This window comes from Oryzias melastigma, linkage group LG16 (assembly GCF_002922805.2).
Source record: "Oryzias melastigma strain HK-1 linkage group LG16, ASM292280v2, whole genome shotgun sequence".
Lineage (NCBI taxonomy): Eukaryota > Metazoa > Chordata > Actinopteri > Beloniformes > Adrianichthyidae > Oryzias > Oryzias melastigma.
The window spans coordinates 21,441,287-21,463,328 of NC_050527.1; the positions used below are offsets into that span (position 1 = coordinate 21,441,287).

The 22,042-nt window shown below is 37.7% G+C and overlaps 1 protein-coding gene across 1 annotated transcript in view; it reads left to right on the forward strand.

Annotated features, from left to right (window-relative positions):
* Positions 1-22,042, forward strand: part of LOC112143846 (furin-like protease kpc-1) — a 216,519-nt gene that overhangs the window by 29,347 nt on the left and 165,130 nt on the right. The window contains exons 4-6 of the mRNA XM_024268057.1: positions 5,411-5,492; positions 10,357-10,460; positions 14,503-14,608. Coding sequence (XP_024123825.1) covers positions 5,411-5,492; positions 10,357-10,460; positions 14,503-14,608 — 292 coding nt within the window. The remainder of the gene's footprint in view (positions 1-5,410; positions 5,493-10,356; positions 10,461-14,502; positions 14,609-22,042) is intronic.

The following is a 22,042-nucleotide window of genomic DNA, read 5'->3' on the forward strand; positions in this document are numbered from 1 at the left end:
TACACACGTGTCCGAACCGTGTCCCGAACCGTGGCTTCTGATCCGTACGGACCACGGATAATCCGTGATCCGCAACACCCCTACAAATGGCTCAACTACTGTTAAAGGTTGCCGACCCCCGTTTTGGATGATTAATTTTTTGAAAATCGAGATTTCATTTTCTCAACTCTCCGGGCTTGGTGTAAAGTTAGCCTGTCCGTATTTTCCAAAGCTGCAGCTAACAGAGGAGAATCTTCAGTAGCTGTATTTCTATTAACTCTGAAATGTCGCAAATTGGAATTTCAATAACAAATTCTCCTAATGGAAACACCACAATTTAAAAAAGAACTGGCATTTTTCGGAAAAAACATTTTTGCTCTTAGAGGAGGTGGTATTCGGGACGATTCGAAATAGACATTTCTCGCAAAACTGTAATGAAAACACTTTTTTCGAAATGAATGCGCTTCTTGGTAGGAAGTAGTTGACTGAGTGTAGCTCAGCGGGCACCACGAGAGACAACGTCACAACTTATTAAAAGCTGTGTATCATACGAAATCATACAGCTCCTCTGTAAAATCACCAACCAAGATTTGATTTTCACTTCATCTGTAGTCGCACTTTTGCGGCTTGCAGCCTGAATTAGAAGCGGACGTCTCCTTTGAGTGTCGTGACAAACTTAAATGGATGTTGTCGTGTTTACAAACAGAAAAAAGGTCCAGCTGCTTACTTGTTAGAATGTTTTTTTTAACCGCTGAACAGGCTTCTCACGCACGCACCAGACAGTGCTGTGACGTCATCGAAATGCTCCCTTATAGTGAATCAAATAAAAAAGATACTTGATCTCATCTATCAAGTTTTAATGACTTATCGCATGAGTTGGTTTGTGCTTCATCGCAATTTAGTGGATTTAATGGAAACGATGTCATTGCGAAACTGTTTTTTTTTTTTTTATTCCAAAAATTTCAATAAGGTTTTGCGCTAATGTGTTATGGAAACGCAGCAGAGTGAAAGAAAAAGCTTGTTTGCAAAACACCACCACCTCCCTATGCTAATCATCTCCATGCTAATCATCTCCATGCTAATCGTCTCCATATAGCCGTTAGCTCTCTGGCTGATGCAGCAGTGGGGCGTGCAGCGATTTTCAACAGCACAGAACTGAAGGCTAAAGCTGCTGGTTGACAACAGAAAGTTAAATAAAAGTGTTGATTTGAAGACAGCAGTGTTGTTACGCACTAATGCTAGCATGCTACGATACTAGCTGCTAATGCTAACTGTCTGTCCTGTGTCTCCTACATGTAAACACAGGATCGGTTCAAAGTCGGGCAATGTTTTAAGACAAGGCGGATAAATAAAAGCAACAATAAATTATAGTACATTTATAAAAAAATGTATTTGATAAATATAATAATACCAGACACAAATCTACTTTGAACTATTAATATGTTTGTAACATTACAGAGCCGTTGTTGAGCTGAAAACATTAAAAAAAACAAAACAAAAAAACAGGTACATTTCTTAGTAAAATAATGTAATAATATATTTAGTAAAAATATACTTAGATTTTCTTTTTCAACTAGCCAACTTGACTGCTCAGTCAAAAATTCAATTTTGGTCACTAAGGTTGTGACTTCAAACTTGGAGCATCAAATCAGTTTGAAATCTGTTGCTCTGTCGGATGATTGTATTATTTCTCTTTATAGGATGCTAAGGCTAGCAGTGGCTCACAAAACACCTGCTGCCTTTTTCTGCTTTGATCCAATCTCCAAAGGAAATATTAAAGTAAAATTGTTGTTAAAAATATTATGTAATTTATAACCTTTGTTAAAGAAATTAAAAATAGGGAGGGAGAAAATGGATTAAAATCGAATATAGAATCGGAGATGATTTTTTTTGGCCATATCGCCCAGCTCTAGGTTAAACACAGTTACATGTGCAATTCTACTTTTTTCAACTCTTTTTTTACATTGTGTTTCTGTCAGATTGACCTCTGGTAGTGTTTAGCCATACTTTTATTTTTGAAACACTTTTTGTCTTTGTCTTTTGCAAACCTCCTGACTCCCTCTCAAACTGGACTTTTATTTTGAAGGAAGACAAATCCTCTGTATTTGACTCTTACTTTTACTGCATTGTGTCTTCAGCTGTTTTCTTCATGAAACTGTGCTTTACTGTGGGTCTGCCCACGTATGACAGTCTGATGATGAATGCGCCGAATCTGCAGGGGTCAGTGTCATGGATAGTGTGGTCAATTGCACCTTGTCCCCTGAGTCTAACCTTGAGCAACACCCCCTAAAGAGAACTCAATCTGCCATTACGACCGGCTCACACAAACACTCACACACAAACACACATCCTTGTTGAGCATGTGCCATTAGTAGCTGGCAGGGTCTGGTTTGACAGAGAGCGATTAGCTTCCTATCATGTGTATTGATCACCGTGTTCTAGCTGCTCCTGTAAAGGAGGGGGCTCGAGGACTTTAACAAGGTAGTCAGGACACACATCTACACAAACGCACATACAGACTTGTAGTTCTGTGATACGTAAAGATCCATGCACGTTCCATGTTTTTATCAAAAGACCTAATAGAAAAGCATGTTTTCATGCTGGAGGACATATTTAAAGATAATTAAGATTAAAATAGCTTTTTATATGTAGCAAACAAAGATTGATGTTTGAAAAATCTTGTAGCTGTGATGTAGAAGCTACACGTGGCGTACCTCAACCTCCCTGCTCCACTCCATTCTGATGAATCCACTTGCAGGCAAATAGATCCATGAGCGTCTTCGTTTTCCTCATCTGAACTGGAATCTATGGGTGTGTCCGAATTCCCCCCTAATCCCTAACTACTAAAATACCATATAGTGCTCTGGATTGTAAAAGTAAATCGGACACGATGCTCACTACTTTTCTTTTGTTTTTCCAAAAACCAGATGTGACGTCACCGATTTCACAAAGTAAAAATTGAATAAAAATGAACATTTCACAGTGTTTATTTATGACTCCACTGTGTTCTGATGGTGAAAATGTGGATTCTTTATTCAAAAATTACATTTAAACACTTTTTTGTTCGAAATTGTTCGACCGCAATGCATTGTGGTCTACATCCGCTAAATTAGTGCGCGTTGATGTACGCTAGTTTTTCGCAAAGACTTCAGGGAAATTTTGAGTGGAATTAGTAGATTCGGACAGCACTAGAAATTGGAGAACGCACTATTTGGACACAACCTATGTCTGGAAAGCTCTATATTGGTAATCAGTTTAGTTGTACCGTTAATGTTAGGTTGAGGCTGCAAACTGGAGTATAAATGAGGGATGATGGGAAATAGGGGCAGGCTTACTTTTTGCCAACAGTCTAATGAACACCTGCCACTCTGGAGAAACTATGTCCCAGTAAATGACAGTTTTTTTTTTCTTTTTTTTTTTAAATTTTGACTAAAAACTGTGACATCACAATTAAAAGACCACTGAGAACGATTTTAGAAATAGCCCAAAAGATGATCAGAGTGGAACTTTAAAGGATCTGAAAGTGGAAAAAGGTTCGAGCATTTATAACAAGTTTAAAAATATATATATAATTATTCATAGAAAAAGTTCATGATTATCAGCAAAATATTAAAGGGTTTTTCAACAGTTTATTGAAGGACTTTAAAAGAAAAAAACCTCCTGGAGTGTGTCTGCCATGTTTGCTATTTAATGATTTATTATACAACAACATATAACATTGTTGTTTTTTCACACACATACTTATTATTATCATTATAGCTGGTAATGAATAAAAATGTGCATTACACGGCTATTATATAAAATGAGATATACTGCTGATATACATTTGTGACGCATAAAAAAACAACATAAATTTAGTTTATTGGCACCTTAAAATAAACCCTATTTTTCCATTTGCAGATCTGCACTCCCTTCACATCCTCTCCATGTCATCTTTATTTAATATCACGTATGCAGCATTCCAGCTTTAACAGCTGTCCTCTGCCGGTAGTTAAGACCAGCTCCCAGCTTTTGTTAATTGAGTCTAATTGAAGAACATGAAGGGAGAATAAAAGGAGCAGGCTTTTAGGACATAAAAGACTACAGCCGCCTCTCAATAGTATTTATTCTCAACCTCTTCCACTCTAATTTAAGTGTGAGAGGACAATAGTGCCCTGACAGTGATATGCACTGGATGCGTGTGTGTATGTGTGATCTGTTGTTTGATTTACTGCACCAACCTTCACAAGGACCCGCCTCTATCAGATCAAAGCTGCACGCAGCAGCCCATGAAAGAGAGTGTGTGTGTGTGTGTGTGTGTGTGTGAAGGACAGAGGTGTAGGTGAGGCAGAGTGTTTTTGTAGCTTTAACCCAGGACAATGGCAGCACCAAGGAGAGAGCAAACGACTGCTCTTTAGTCCAGTGAACAGGAAACCTTTTACTTTCCTCTTCAGCTGTACCTGTGTTCATTTTTTTTGCCTCAAAATAGAATAAAACAAAAGAAAGAAGCGTATTTTGTGTGCACCTTTTCTGCTGTCCTTGCAAAAAGTGATTTAAAACAAAACAGAAAGTGGTTGGATGGAAGTGAAGCGCTTCTAATTCTTTTTTTTAGCCATAGTTTAAAGTTTAGAGTCTCCCTTGGACAATTTCTTTTTAATAAAAAAACAAAAAAATTGTTCCCAGTAGTGTTTTAATTATGATTATGACGTTTTTATCCAAAATCCCACAACCTAAATGTCTCAAAAAGTCATTTTTCATGTTGATCTGAAGCCTCCGTTTCCAAAATCTCCTCTGAGGGGGCTAGCCCCGCCTCTGATTCCCTCATGTCAGATTATGATAGCTCTGTGTCTCACTAGCGTAAATATTCACATAAAAACATCCATCAATCTGGGTAATGTCCAGCCGTATGGTTCTGATCCGGATGTCAGCTGGACGAGGAAGTGAAGATCTTCATGGACAGAACTTCCTCCAAAATCCTGATTCTTTCTCCTTCCAGTTCACCAAAGACTCTTTTAGCTAATTCTCCAATGTTTATTGACTGTGATCAATACATTCAATCATTGGTTTCTCAGAGTTCTTGATAAAATAATCAAAGCTAACATCAAAATGCTCTTTCATTGATTTACAATCCTTTCCAACTGCGGTCAAATGAGCCGCCGTTCACATTTCCGTGGTCACATCAAGAAGCTCCGTGGAGTCTGGTGGAGATTTTCCAGCGTTCTCAGTCCTGCTACCGTAAGTATTGGATGAAACTCACACCAAAAATCCAGTGATGCTGATTTGACCACAGAAATGTGAACGGCGGCTCATTTGACTGCAGTCAATGTGAAGATACCATCTTCTCTTCTCCAGAACCTGAACTAGACACTAGGAACAGATGAGGCTTTGTGTTTAAAAACTCAATAAACAGGATTTTCATCAGAGGGGGACTTTAAATGTATTTGTGTTTTAGGTTCACTGGGTTCAGAGGCAGTACTGTCATCACAGAGAAAAGAGGGATCTTCTGAGAGGACTTCAGCGCAGCACCACAAGCAGTAAGTCTCCAAACTTCACTTGCATTTAACCCTTTGACACCAGTAACGCTTAAACACAAAATTTTTAACATATTTGGTAATTTTCCACTGTTAACACGGTCAACGTCATTCCAGTAGATTTTGAAGGAGAAAAGCGGCACTCCAGTGGTTTAAAGCTCCAGAAAACCTATTTAGACTGTTTTTTAGCTTTTAAATGAGCAACTTCCTATCTCAAAAAAAGACCTTAGATAGTGAAATAAATATTTTAAAACTAGAAATAGTGATAATTGTTGTTTTCAGTTCCTTTCCCACAATTACTGTTCAAACAGACTGATTAACCTCATCATAGGATCTGTTTTATTGTTTAGCGATGGAGCTCATAAAGCCAAAGGTTTATTGTATTTATTCATGTTTAATGAGAAAAGGCGTGGTCTCCTATGATTAGTACTTTATGTCAATTTGAACTTAATTATAAGGTGGTTTCAATCAAATACACAAAGAGTCAGCAGGATTGCACAAATGATCGTGATGAAGAAAAATTCTAAATGATGTGCAAAAAATGTGAAACAATGAAATGGGTCTGATTATGTTCCAGTGCTGTTAAACTAGAAATGCAAAGAGTCTTGTGAGTCGAGAAGAGAAAGTATGTGGGTTAGAGAAGCATGGATGCCTTTAAAATAAAATAGCTTAAAAAATTAACAAGTTAAGCAATCAAAACTTTATATTTTTTAAGATTCTCTCCAATAAAATGTGTGTTTTTGAAGTTTTTAATATGTTCTTGTAACAAATTTACTCATGATGGAGTAAATTAAAGTAAATTAAGCTTTTAAAATGGCATTTCTTAGTATTTCTTTACTCAAATCATAATGAATAAGGAGCAGACAAAAAAAGTATTTTTTCCTGCTCCGCTCCATTCTGATGCATCCACTTGCAGACGAGTAGATCAATGAACGTCTTTGTTTTCCTCATCTGAAATGTCTCAAAACTGTCATTTTTGCCATTTTTGTTGCACCGTTAATGTTAGCTTGGGGTTGCAGGGCTGTTTGGATTTTAAAGTCAAAAGGATATCTACTCTGCAGCTAAAACTTCCTTCAAAAGCATACACAGAGGTAGCCCATTGACTTGATCCATTGGCATACTTGAAAATTGATCCTTTTAGTTCACATCCAAATGTTTCGAACAAACTCTGAAGGCTCCAAATGCATAGGTCTGCAGTTACTGTATTTGGACTGCTTTCATTTTTAGAAAATTCTTGTTTTTTAAGGTCTTTTTCCATCCAACTTATCTGCATCAATCATTTCTGGGGTCACAGGTTTGTCCAGCTACTATAGGGTAAAGGCAGGGAACACATTTAACAGATTGCCAGTTTGTTGCAGGGTAGCACTCTCACGTACACACTCACATGCACACCTAGGGACAATTTAGAGATGCCAATTAACCTACGAAGCATGTTTTTGGACTGTGGGAGGAAAGCGGAGCCCCTGGAGATCCATAAACCCATGGATTTAAACCAGGCTCTTTCAGCGTGAGGCGAGAGTGTTAACCACTGCACCACCATGCAGCCCAGGATCTTTGCTGACAATGAAATGAAATCACAGAAAGAGAAATTCGATGATGTCACAGATGAATTTCTTGTTCTTTTGATTAAAGTTCATTTTCATTTATGCTTTTTTTTATTCACAAGAGAATAATATTTTTTAGATTTGTAAAATCACACACTTTATTTACATTGATATCTCCACACAACTCAAAACCATTAAATTAACTTTAATTATGTAAGTTTTGGGAAAAAAAGGAAAAATGCTTGAAATTGTTTTTAAAGTTTGACTTGATTAGTATATTTCTAAGTTTTTATTATCAAATGTGATCTTTTGACAGGTTATATTTGGCTCCAAAATCTCCTTTGATCTTTCAGTTGGACTTCCTGTTTGGAAAAAACAATTAAGACATTAAAAGCACAAGAAGAAGAAACAGCAATTAAAAGGATATTTTTCTATAATGAGTTTTATACTCACAGGTCTTCCATTAATTTTGATTGTTGAGGTTAAAATGTCTGTATGTTCACTTACAGAGAAACCAACCGTTCATTTGTACTATAAAGCAGGTGTCAAAGTTACGACCTGGGGGCCGAATCCGGCCCTCCAGATCATTTTATTTTATTGTTATTAATGGCCCGATATTATCTTGTGCTTATTTCTAACTAATAATTTTGACAAAATGCATTTTTGAAAATATTTGAAAGTTGTTTAAGGTTTAAGCTGATTTATTCTGGAATAATATTCCTGCTTTTTTATTATTCATAATTATGTTAAAAAGTTACAGTTTTAAAGTTTTAAAAACTGGCATTCGGCTAGTTTTTTGGACTATTTTGGCATATACTAAGATTTTTTTAGGTTATTTTGGAGTTTGGCTAATATTTCAGCTACGTGCTAGCTGTTTTGGCTAATTTAGGATTTTTTAAAAGATTTTTTTGACTATTTTGGAGTTTAGCTAAATTTTTTGGCTTATTTAGGCTATTTTGAAGTTTAGGTTTTTTCAGCTACCTTTGTCTAACCTAAGTTTTTCTTTTTTTTTCTTTTTTTTAGCTTTTTAGGCCAATTTGGCATTTAGCTAATATTTTAGCTGGCTATCAGCCTCAGCGCTTTCAGCTATTAGCTTCAGTGATTTTGGCTTTAAGCTTCAGCGTTTTTAATCTATCAATTTAAGCATCTTCAGCTATCAGCACTAGCATTTTCAGCAGTCAAATTCTGCTTACAACATTCACACTAGCATTATCACAGGTAATGCTATAAATCTATTTAATAATTATGTTAAAAAGTTACATTTTTTAAGTTTTAAAAATGTAATTTTAGAGTGTTCAATAAATGTTTATCCTGTTCGGCCCGCGACCTAAGGTGTGTTTGGATTCTAGTCCCCTGTGCGATTGAGTTAGACACCCCCGCTCTAAAGGGTTTAAGAAAAGCATCACCTTTTATGTGTAGTGTGTCTCCTAAAGCCGTTTATGAACATGCAGACATTTTTACAGTTTCTTACACTCTTTGAGTTTAACATTGATCTTTTTATAGACAGCATTGATGCAAGTCTCGATTGTTCCAGAGCATAATTGTATTTTTTTTGCCTTGAGAATGCTGCGTTTTGACTAAAAACACCCCCTTTTAAGAAAACTCTGAAGAAATCTTTGCAGCGTCTTCTAAAATGCCAAGTGCCTCCTATGAATCTTTTGTGATATATTTAGTCACGCTCAGTTGTGCAACCACAGAACCGTGTTCTCTCAAACAGCTAAGTTCAGTTTAGAGATGTTGAAGGTTAACCTGAATCAAAATGAGTGTTTAATGAAATACTTTAGCTATGCAGTTGTTAGTTCAAGATGGTTTTTGATAAATGGGGCTTTTCTGTTCAGTTATTTCAGTGTAAGCTACTGTAAAAGCAGAACATGTTTTTTTTCATGGTGTCACTTATCTGTAAACCATTGTTAGTATGTTTGGGAAATGCTGGCTATATCTGCTGAAAATGATAAGGTTCCACTGTAGACTGTGTGTGCAGCAGCCCTCACTGTGTTGTTCATCTCTGTTCTGACGGATGATAAAAAGCAACAGAGAGAGGAAGCAACAGTTTGACGGCGGTGAATCCACACCTGTGTTTTAGGTTTTAGGTGCAGGCTCTCCTCAGCAAACATCTATGATCACAGAATTAAGCAAACAGCAACTTTTCAGAGTTTGTCCATAGTAGAGCTTCATTTCAAATGTATGGTCTTAACTCATAGTATGTGAGTAAACAACATTCAGCAGCAGCTTCTTTACCCCCCAAATCTGACCCAGGCTGTCACTTCTGGCCATTTCGGTTAAATAAGAACCTGTTCTCACGACCTTCCAATCTAGTTAAACATTAAATGTAGAGATTTTGTTAACACATTTAGTGTTTATTTCAGTCCATGCAGGCTGATATATTTGCATGATCTCTAGTTTGTATGGATCTAAATAACAAACGATCTTTGACATACCATAACCCTTTAACTATTTACCCGATCAATCGGGTCATTCTGATGTCACTCTGTCTTTGCACTAATAAGCAGCTCATTACTACTGTAAAGTGTTGCATAGTGGTGCAAAGATGCTTTTCTTTTCTTCAAAATCTCCTGAAATTATGTTGAAGAGTTATGGTAGTCGAAAGAATGTCACCCTGGATCTAAATTAAATTATATATACACAAGTAAAGATAACCAGTAGATCCTCCTGATTTTGTCAGCACTGTGTTTTAGTTGTTTTTTTATGGTAAAAACTTTATTTTTACCTGATTTTATGTTGTTGAAGTTTGTCTTTTTCTAAAAATGTTGTCATACAAAACTCAAAAACAGTTTACTTCCTTTTTGTCATTGTGTTGTTGCTTTACAGTAGCTTGGTGTTACTTATTTCTGTTTTGCGCAGAGTATTTGAACAGGATATCATTTGGTTAAATGGTGATTCCTAAACTGCTAAAATAGTTTTAATAACAACAACTGATTAGGACTAAATTTTGAAATTCCTAAAGAGTTTAATATCAGTCAAATTAAACAATCCTGATCTAATGGTCCAGCGTTTGAATGTGTGGGAGGAAAGGAAATGAAACATGTTGAGGATGAAAGAGAGAGGATCCGAGAGGATAAGAGGAGGAAGATTCAGGCCCCGATGAGCTGAAGGCACCTCCGCACAGAGAGCCAAGCTGTGCTGCAGTAATAAGATGCAAATCATATGCTAATCATATGCTAATCTGCCAGCAGTATTCCACCTCAGTTGTGAGAAGGGGTTCCAGGAGGCCTTACACCATTGGTTGGAGACCAGGGATGTCCTGGAGTCAGAGTTCAGGACAGGAGAAGAAAAACACACATAACGTGTCTGTGTGCTCACAGGTTCCCAGAGGACAGAGTCTGTAGCTGACAACCCGCCCGAGGAGAGCAGGAGTGACCAGACCCTCACCTTCAACGACCCGCTTTGGCCCATGCAGTGGGAACTGGTGGGTGGATGGATGTGTGTGTGTCTGGAGACCCCCCCTCCAAACTCTCGTCTTGTCTTCATGTTGAAGGATGTTCCTCTGACAGGCATAAGTCAGGCAGCCTTTCATGTGTGACTGGAGAAGGAGACAGAGGATAGAGAGATAAGGAGTTGGTGAGGAAAGAAGGAGAGCAAAAGGGGGGAGGTGAAGGGGATTGTCCATGTTGAACTGAGACAGATGTCTGGGATTGATGAACACTGACACACAACTGGGCTGCAACAACAAGACATGCTCATTCCTTCAACTGTCTCCCTCACTTCTGTTTGCCCAAAGTGCATTTGTGCAGAGCAGCAGCAGTAGAGCAGCAGTAGAGCAGCAGTAGTATTAGTAGTAGAGCAGCAATAGAGCAGCAGGACAGCACCAGCAGCAGCTGCAGCTTTGGATGGAAGAAGTTTGGAACAAAATCCTGAATATTACCAAGTGAATTTATAGCTTTGAAGTATAATGATCAAATTTTACCAAACACATGTTTCAATGTTTACATTTAATAGTAAATGATGCAGTTATCCATGCAAAGAATTTAGAAGACTTTCTGGAGACACTAAGACTAGATATGTCTCAGTACTATTATTCTTTGTGCGTTTTTCCTCAGAGAAATTCTCTTGATTTCAGAAATCTTGGCCGTGTGACATAAATAGCAGTCAGGAGTGAATTAACAAACCTTTCTGAAAAATTGACTGGTATCTTTTTGCAACTAAAATGTTTGAAATCAAAGCTTTTACCCCCAAACTGATGTAACTCCATAAAGGAGATCCAGTTAGACCTTTAGAGCTTTGAAGAGAACTTACACTCTTATTTTAATGCACTGAACACTAAGAAATCTATTTTAACCCACATATTTAACAGTAATGGAAGAAAAACATTTTAGTGTGCAATTTATTTATTTGGGGGGGAGAGGGGGGTATTTAATATTTAGAATCAAACAAATAACCTTATCCAAATTAATATTTTAATGTCTTTACTTTAGGTTTCAAATAAAGAAAAAAAATGAACTAATATAACAATGTCTGATAAAGGAGCTAAATCTTTTCTAACTAAGAATGCATTTTTGCTTTAACAATGTAAAAATCCGGTTTGGGAAATTATTTAAAATGGATTTATTAATTTCAGTTTAGAGGTACTAATTGAAGCATATATCCTTCAGAAAAGGATTGTATTAAGTCAATACTACACTGTATATTATATTTTTCATCTAAGTATCATAGCCTGATGCAGCTTAATGTCATTCTCTCAATAACACTTTTTTTTGTTTCAAGGTCAAATCTCAAATTATGATGAAATCTGTCAGTTGTCTTATCAAATCAGGTCCTGCTTCTGCCATGACCCGCCCTCACTGCCTCTGGATTGGTTTCAGATAAATAAGCACGTTTACAGCTTTAAACATACCTCCAATTGTGGATTCAAGTTGTCTTAATAAAAAAAATATATTAATCTCTAAACATGAATCTACCTTTATGGTTTGATGGGACCTGTTTGTGCTACCAACATAATAAAAATGTATTAATAAAAAATTCCTATGAAGTTGTCAGACGTTGCACTAACAGGACACTTAAAAACGACATCGTTTTTAGATTATTTTTGATTAGATTAGTTCCATAGTTTGAGCACCATACATCCTCCTTCAACGATACTTCCCATCTCATCTGATCATTTAATTTGTAATGAATCCCTGCTGTGGTATTACCAGGGATACACTCGGTCAATTTGACATGGTGGATGTTCATGACTGACATGCAAGACTGTAATCTGACAGTGTGAGGGGGAGGAAAGGTGGATTTGCAGATTCACATGCGAGGCAGCCAGTAGCAGACTGATTTAAAGAGTTTCTGGGCTGGATGGAGGGCCCGGATGGAGGCTGAGGAAAAAAATAGCTTTTTAGAAAAAAACATTCGTTTCAAAAATTAATGAAATTTTTTAGACAAGATTGTTAATAAAATATATGTTTGTGGTATAATATGACACATAACTGATTAGATCAGTTTAACTTCATGGATTAATTATGTAAACTAGATTACAGAAATACCAATCACTCAAAAATCTGGAGAAACATTAAAAAAAGGCTTAAGCTTGAGATCTTTTTGTCTTTGGCTCCCCTGCTTCTCTTGCTTTCACTCCGCTGTTTAATCAGCCTCTGGTGGACGCAGATATTGATTGAAGGTCAGTAATCTGCTCAGGGTTGGTAGCCTGCCAGGCCCAGACAAATGCACATGCGCTTGTTGGACGTGTATGTTTGCTAAAAGCTAGTGTGTGCGATGGCTGACTAATACACACACATACACACAAGCGAGTTTAGCCTTCTGCTTCCATGATTAGGATGAATTCAGCTTCTTCAGAGAGGCTGGCTCAGACCTGCTAACATCTATGGATCCTCTTGAACGTGTTGCCTGTGCACAGTCTGTGTATATTATTGTCATGAACATGACTTACAGAGTGGCAGCAAAGATGGAAGCCCCTGCTTGACAACCAGTGGAGGCTTCACAGCCACGTGGCACATGTATGATAATATCTCGCTGGTGTAAAAGCTGTTGTACTAGACAGTCATCTGCTGACTTGGTGCAGGCGGTTGTGTCTGGATGGAAAAGAAAGAGATGTTTAGGTTATGCACTAGGGGTGGGTATCGCCAATAATTACCAGAATCGATTTTTTTCTTCCAATTCTTTCGATCCACTCGATTTAGTTCAGTTTGATTCAATTTTGATTTGACACATTTATACACATCGGTTTAGAAATACATTAAGAATCTACTATTAGTTTGGAAAATATTTGTAATAATCTGATCCAGTTCACATACTGTAAAATGCATTAGTGAAATAATGAGATTGTTAATATCATCCAGTGTTACATGGATTCTCTAAAGGAGAAGTTCTAACTAAAATGTTCAGATCATTAACATTGTAAACATTGTTCTGCTTCTTTTTGAGGACGTTTCAGTTTGGCCACTAGGTGGCGATTGCGCTATAGCAGTATGGGTTTTTCAAGAAACAAAAAAATGACCTAAAATTGTCTTTTTGGCTTAAACTTATGAGCACAACTGTATGTTGACTGTAACATTTCCCTTGGATGCTTGATATTATGATCGTTAAATATAAATGTTCCTTCAATATGTCACAACATTGGGCCTTTTTTCTCTGTTTTATTTGTTCTTTTAGAAAGGTTTAGACCGACTTTTTCCTTTTTAAGAAAATAAATCTGGCAGTATTTTGTAAAAGTTTTGGAGTCTACCAGCTGCTGTAAGTTTACTGCAGCAACTGGGGAGCACCTTCAGTGTTTCTATGTGCTGGTCCAAAATCCAAAAGAATGGAGAGGTTCTGGTTCAGCAGGGCATTCACTGCAAAAAACAAAACAAAAAACGGCCCTAAAACTTAAGCCAAAATCCCGTGTCATGTGGGGTATTTTATTTTTATCCGTACAGTATGTGAGAACTGGACTGAGTGGCCCCTCCCCCCTCATGTTCCTAATAGAAAATATCCCATATATTTTCAATAAAATAAAAATTTGTCACAACAACCATTCTTGATAAGTTTTCATGTTCTTAATAATCCTCTATTTTTTTGTTCTGTAGTTATAAGTTATTCAAATTTTAAAAATTCCAAATAGATGTTTTAAAAGTATGTGGTCTCACGTTAAAAGTTAAAAATATTGATTGACAGATTCTCCTGAGCCCGTTTTCAAGTGGACTTCAAACAAACTTAGCTGACTGGTGAGAGTGGTCACCATAGAAACATAGACTCTGACCAATCACCGCTCACTGACGACATCTAGCTCTAACAAATAGCGACATCTGCATGGCAAAAAAAAAAAAAATGGCAGCTGAATTGACTTTATTTAATTGAAGCTGAAAGTAAACCATTTTCCATGGGTGACATCACACTCAATCGCTCCAGCTCTCATAAACAGGCAATAGTGCTAAACCCTAACTGGAGCAGCTGGTTTAAAAAAAATGTAATTAACATTTAATGCTGACTTTGCTAAAGTAATGTGGCGTGTGTTTGTGTGTGTTTAGTTTGCGCAGGGCGAGTTCAACTCCAGCAGATTTGACCTAAATGTGATGCCAGTTTGGAAGAACAACATTACTGGAAACGGCGTCGTGGTCAGCATCATCGATGATGGTGAGTTCAACTGCTTGTTGAGACTTGGGTTTTGCGAGACAACGAAAAGAAGATTGTTAGTTTTATTATAAAACAATTCAAACAGAAAAAATATAGAAATCTTTGGGTTTTTAAGGGAGAGTTCCAGTTTTTTCTTGTAGCTATTTCTGTTTGAAGAATCTTTAGTCTGATACTTTGAGGTGGATTTTGCAGAATACTTTCCACCTCCCCTCTCCTCCAACATAGCACCACTATCACTTCCTATCAAATTTATTTCAGGCCCATCACAGTAAGAGTTCCTTTTTCTTTGATTGCTGGGACATCAAGCAACAAGGGAAAAGAGAAAACAGCATCTTGTGGGCTGATTCATCAAGGACTAATTGAAGGCTCACAATTCTCAAGTACTGATAGAGTTTGAGTAGATGATGGAGGGTGCTGTTTGTGTGTGTCAAAGTCCTCATGGCACACTCCTTGGATAGGTCAAGTACTTGTGTTCTTGCTTCTCTGTGGAAATGAAAGTTTCCTCTGCTGTGTTTGTGTGTACTGTGCGGAGGTATTTCTTACCTTCACATCTAATTGTTATGTAGGCTGCTGCTGCTGCTGTGGTGATGGACGGGCTGGTCCCTGCCCTGTTCGGTTCACAGTATCTGTGCTTTTTAGTAGTTTTGTTGAAATCTTTCTGATGAACTCTGTGACCTTATCAGGAGCAGCTTGCTTATGGGAATCAATTGGAATGTTTTGAAAATATTCTTCTGCTTATGGCTAAGATGTGGGTTAGGTTAGCATAAGAGATAAACTGGTTAAGGTCAGAGCTAAAGTGTGAGTTTTGTTGTCCAAATGATTAAAAACCGTTGTGTGAGCCCTTTGGTTTGTGCGTGGGTGTGGAGGTGTCTAGGGGTGTGTGATGGGGTGGGTGGGGGTTGTTGTTGGGGGTGAAGGGTGGTGCGGAATGAGCAAGCAAGCAATAGAGAGGGAGAAATAAATTAGAGGACGGATATAGAGGGAAATGTCAGGAGAAGGCAAGAGCAAAAAAGATTCAGAGGGGGTAATTGTATACGTGTAAATTTATGTGTGTGTGCACGCATGAGTGTGTGCACGGGTGAGAGTATTAGACTTGCACCGCTGAATCTCCCCTCCTCCGAGGCTATTGTACTTCGCTCCACCTCTCTGTATTGATTCCGCTGGGCAAGAGCTCTCCCTCTGTCTGTCTCTGTCACTGTCTTCCCTTTTCCCTTTCTCCTTCCTTCCTTTTTGTTAACTAGGAAGTGACTCTTCCTCTTTTATTTTCATTCCTTTTTCCCCCCTTTGGTCTTCTCTTCCTTATCCCCTTTTGAGACCGTATGCTGCTCACGGTCGAAGAATCATGTACACACTCACCTTTAGCCACCTTTCAATCAATGCTTATCGATTTAAATATCACAATGAAATAATTTTTTTCTTTGAGTGAAAGCACTCACGCCTTAAACCTCCTTTAGTGTTGTTCTCCATCTCCATTCTTCAACCCAATCTCTTTGTTTTAGAGGTAATGTAATTGGAGTCTGAAGCCAATCCTTGAAAACCATCAAATCAAATTCAGTGTGCCACTTTCAGTTTATGTGCCTGTGCTGGGTCTGCTCTGACTCCACTCGTTCAGGCGCTTCTCTCCATGCTGCAGCATTAGACATGGAGGGGCTTTTCTTGAGTGCCACAGCTGACAGTTAATACGTTCAAACGCTGGTTAAACAGAAACCTCATTAATTAGTTGTATGCATTACAATGGGATTTTACAACTACAGGCATCATCTCCCACTTTAAGCCAGGGTCATTGACTAAATAAAATAAGAAAACTTGAAGTTTTTAGAAATAAACAAGCCAGCAGAACAGCTAGTAAGATGAACACAATGGCTACCCCGAAGTCCTCCAAGATTTTACCAACTCCCCAAAGATCTGAGGAATATTTGTGTGGCTGAAGTATCCCGTCACTAGCCTGAGTTCTGTCCCCCCCTCTGGAGCTGTCTCCTGAGTACTGACCATACTGCATCTCCCAGCTGCCCCGGCGCACACTCCCCAGATGCCATTCAGCCAACTCTCATCTGACAATTACTCTCCTGTTACTTAATCACTGCTCAGAGCCTCACTCTGTGCAAAGTATTGTTTTGTACCACCCCGTCCTTATTACCAAGCGTTTCTATCTGGACCTGATATTCTGTTTCTGATTCTGCTTATTTTCTGATTGCCTGTCCTGAGCTTCACCTGGACTCTGACATCTCTAATCTTTACTTGGATGATTTCATGCTCGCGATTGACCTCTGCCTGTTTGAACCTGCTTTAACTTTGTGGACTTTTAGCTGTTCTTAGTTCCTGTCTGAACTAATAAACCTGATGCACGTGGAACCAGCTGTCTGCCCGTTTGTGACATATCCAGTGATGCCCAAGAATCATGGTCTTTAGGATATTTTTCTCCATCAGTTTCACATATTTAATTAAACCAAACTTGCCTTTCTCCAAAACAATTCTAAACTAAAAGACAATTTTCAGTGTTTTGCCACTTTAATCCCTTCCGTTCTCCTTAACTTGTTTACATTAAAAGTGGGGTCATCTGGATTCCACAAGACAATGCACTGAACTTTTTTTTTTCTTTTTTTTTGAGTTTCACTAATGTCCATGGCAGACATAAAATCCTGTCCACCTTTGTCATGGAAGGAATCACACATCAATATATGGGTGGAGTCATCTGGACCCCAAAGATAGCTGAAGGGTTAAAACACATAGTTTGAGTGGCTCTACACTCAAACATACACCAACAACACTCTAGTCTGTCTAATTTTCTCATTTCTAGCAGTCGGGCTGCAAGCACAGAGGAGACAATGAGGCAACGGACACACAAAGGGCATGACAAGACCACGCACTTATCATTTGAACAACACTGATGGGCTCCTTGCATTGTGTGCAGGTTTCAAAGAGGTTGACACAATTACTTACCCTTATGTATTAACTGTTTGCCACAACCTGTCACCTGGAGTATCAACAAAAAAAAAAGTGCATTACATACGTTTTCACACTTCAGGTTCACCAAACGTTCTTCAATCTTAAAGGGACCATACCATGCTTTTCTTAAGTTTTTCAGAGTGAACTATATCCATATAAATGATCATGAATTACCTTTGGAACTCTAAAAAACAAATTATTTATGAAATATGAGTTATTTTTGTGGACACTTTTCATATCCGAAAGTAAACCAACTCGATAGGGTACCACCTTTCGCTCCTTGAGGTTGCCGTCCATTTCATGATGTCATCCTAGAGCCAACTTTGTCAGCATGTCACCCATGAAAAAAACATAATTTTTTTAAAAATTGATGTACATATAGTGTAGCCAGGGTGTTTATCCCCAAAATTTGTCACAAACAGAACGACGATGTCTAAGGGGTTTATTTTTTTCGTGAAATTCAGTCAAAAAATGTAGACGACAACACCAGATGTACATTTCAGTATTTATTGAAATGATGTGAACATTGTTCTGATTAGCACTGGCTGTGAACGTTTCTTTTCTATTTGAAACATCATTGATCTCTGTGTCAAAAAATCCTTTTTACAAGTACATTTTTGCCTTTACTCGATAATCCAAGTTAAAACTAGTTCTCACAAATTGTTGCTCGCTTTCTCCACCAGGAAATAGTCTGCTCCCTTTCTCCAGCCGTCTTTCCAATAATCGTTGTCTGCCTACGCCGTTCTCAGATACATTCTGGATCCATCCCAATATGTTGTGCAGAGTCCTCACCAGAAGTCTCTTCTTGAAGTTTGAATGCTAAATCGAATAAGTGTTTCCTGGCCATCGCTAAACTAGCTCACAACACAGACAGCTGTCATCTGTACTATTGTGCAGGAGCCTGAGGTGGGGGGCTCGCAAAACTAGTAGACCACCACTAGCTTAGTGGAGAAAATGTTTGTGTTAGCCTGGGGACGGAGCAGACTCTTCCTTTTAGGGGGCGGTTCTCACCTTGTGATGTCAGCATGTCAGGACCCGCTTGTTTTCAGGACCCGCTTGTTTTCATGGGTAGGGGAGGGGCTGCTGAGAGAGCAGGTTTTGGGAGGATTTCTCAAAAATACGGGAACGGATCAAAATACTGCTTTGGGTTTTTTTATATTGAGGAATGAACAGTATAATACACTTAAAAGTTTATGATATGGCCTCTTTTAAAACTTTATCCGAACCACCTACATGCTTTTTTCAAGCTTTCCAATTTTTCACCCGCTGACAGCCAATATTCAACCATAAGGGCAGTTCTGACTAAGGGGTTAGATTCCCACTCTGCTTGCCCAAGTGTTCTTGGGCAAGACACTGATCCATACATCGCTCCTGGTTAGCGCTGGTGTGTGGCAGCTGTGTCGGTATTAGTTTGTAAATTTGTGTATGGATGTGGGAATGGAACAGTGATTGTAAAGTTCTTTGGGATAACTAGACAGTAGGGTGGCCACAAACTATTATTTTAATAGTCGACTAATCACCAATTATTTTTTCCGATTAGTCGACTAATCGTGTCATGCATAAACTGGATGTAAGGCACACATCTTAACCATCGTTAGCTTTAAACTAACTAAAAACTAGATATATAGCATTACCTGCAATAATGCTGGTGTGACTCCTGTGAGCTGAATTTGGCTGCTAAAAATGCTAGCGATGATAGCTGAAGATGCTGAAGTTGATTGTTGGAATTGCTGAAGCTGATAGCTGAAAACCCTGAAGCTGATAGCCAGCTAAAATATTAGTTAAATGCCAAATTAGCCTAAAAAACTGAAAAAAGTCTAAATAAGCGAAAACAGCTAGCATATAGCTGAAATATTAGCTAAACTCAAAATTAACCTAAAAAAACTGGAAAAATCCTAAAGTAGCCAAAACAGCTAACATTTTACTGAAATATTTGTTAAACTCCCAAATTAGCCTAAAAAAAGAAAAAAAATCCTAAATTAGCCATAACTACTAGCATGTAGCTGAAATATTAGCTAAACCCCAAAATAGCCTTAAAAAAACTAAAAAAACTCCTAAATTGGCCAAAACAGCTAGCATTTAGTCTAAAATACTAGCTAAACTCCCAAATAGCCTAAAGAAAACCTTAATAATTTCCAAAATAGTCCAAAAAGCTATTAGAATGCCATTATAACTTTCAACTTCATTACACTCTGACTCCATATAATATAAAGTAACAACTAATCAACTATTTAATTAGTCGTCAACTACTTTAACAGTCGATCAGCTGTTGATTAGTCGAGTAATCGTGGCAGTCCTGCAAGACAGCATTTATGTTTATTCATAATACTGTATATCAGATACTTGGATCTCAAAAAGTTTCCATTTTGCTTCATGATTTCACAGCTGACAAAACACCTGGAGTTTAATTGTAGGTTTACCGTTTTTAGTAAATTCCAATCAACTCTACCCTTTTATTACTTCCTCTACACGGATGACCCCTCCCCCTCTATGCTGAGTTTAATGGACTATGGTTGTTATACTTAAGGCTCCGTCTCTCTCTGAAAGCTTCCTCACAGTGTTCTCCCATCATCTGGGCAAAGACCAAACTGCTGTCTGACTTTGCTCCGGATGAATTCACTTACCTTGGCGCTGTCTGACTGCTGGTTCAACAGGAGATATTTTGGCTTACACAGCTGGCAAGGAGGACTGTCTGCCAAGGAACAAAAATTTTGAACCATAGCAACCATAGTCTCTCACCACTAAGCTCCACATTTCTAACACCACAGTCATCTCCGTTCTTGTGTATGGGACCTGGAACCCGTCTACAGACGTGCATGAGGAACAACAGCTTTTTGGAAACAGTTATTAACTTGATCTTTCGGATGGCTTCATTTTTCATTCCCATCTAGGTCGTAAATCTATTCATTTTATGCATATACAGTAAGTTGTGTTTAAAACAGTTTTTTCAAGAAAAATCCATATTTTTCCTAACATGTATTGTAGAAAAACTAGCTGCACGTTAAAAAGATATTCTTGTGCCTCAAACACAACAAAACCAAACATCAATATATTAGATGTATTTTATTTAGAGTTAATATTGAAAGTATTTAGTGATTGGAGGCACTTTGCTGTGGAGGCTAATTAATTTTTATTAGACAATTTTCTTTTTAAATACTGCTCATTATGTTTGCTTTTTGAACCACTTATTGAGGAATGTTATGAGATAAATAGCAGAAGTAAAAGACAGTTGTCACATACTTACAAGTGGAAATGAGCACATCTCTTTAACTGATCTTCTGTGGATTATTACTTCTAAAAAAAGCCAAAAATTTCCTCAGAGAAGCTCATCATGACCATACCCTCACTAACATGCCCTCAAGATATTACTTCACTAATGGACAAAGGACATAAAAAAGATGAAAAGGTTCTAGTCTAAAGTTTGTTGAGTCATGATGAATAAATAAAATGACAACAAGTAAAATCAACACAAGAACAAAAAAGATGTCAAGCTTCAGAAAACCTAAACACCGCAGTCATAATTATTAGAGCAAAAAAGTGCAAAAAATACACAAAAATCTGTATAAAGTAAGCACCACACACAGATGACTTCTTTTCCTTTATTTTGTTGCAGACAGTGTTTTAGTGTTTAGTTAAAGTATGGTTTCACGGTAAAAACACATACTGGAGGGTAATGCGGGGCTGCTATAAACAAAGCTGTTTTTATGCGTCATAATGTCGGGTTCTATCAGTTGATGTAGGAGGAGCGATAAAAGATTTTATGGCTGATTATGAAGGCTGACAGAGATGCTCTAAGAGCCGGAGAGGTATTTTTGATATTCCTCAGGCTGATTGGCCTAACGAGGTGTATCCTTACAGTATAAGTATTTACTATCTGCTCGTGGTGTGTGTCACACTTTTAGCAAGTGGGAAACAGGCTTAGAGAAAAGTTGCAGCTTTGCCAAATCAATTTGAATTTCAAACCATTGTGACTTTTGTAGATGATTGTTGAATTAGGTGCTCTATACTGTTATTGTTTGTTAGAAGATGTTCTCACACTTTTTCAGTGAGTTACTTTTGAAACAACCAGCTCTAACAAAATCCTAATTTGAAATCTACTTAAGCATACAAACCCATTACAAAAAAAAAAGATTTTAAAGTGAATCAGTCAATTATTTTTGAATGAAATTAATCCATTAAGATTCATATGTAACATTACAACACGATAAAAAGTTTTCTGTCATTTTTCTTTGTTGAATTGGATCCATGTATTGGTAATTGTCGTGCACGGTGTGCTGACAAAAGAAACATTCCGTGTGTTCTGTTTGAGTTTCCTTTGTGTGATCGACCTTGGGCCGGTAGAGGAAAAAAAGGCACATTAGCAGGTATACATGGTTAGGAGTCTAAAGCTGAACCCTCACACCTTTATAAGGAAGAAAAAAATTCTTACCTGCTAGTAGAGCATGTATAATCAAGTGGCATACCTCATGGTGAGGATAATAATTGGCT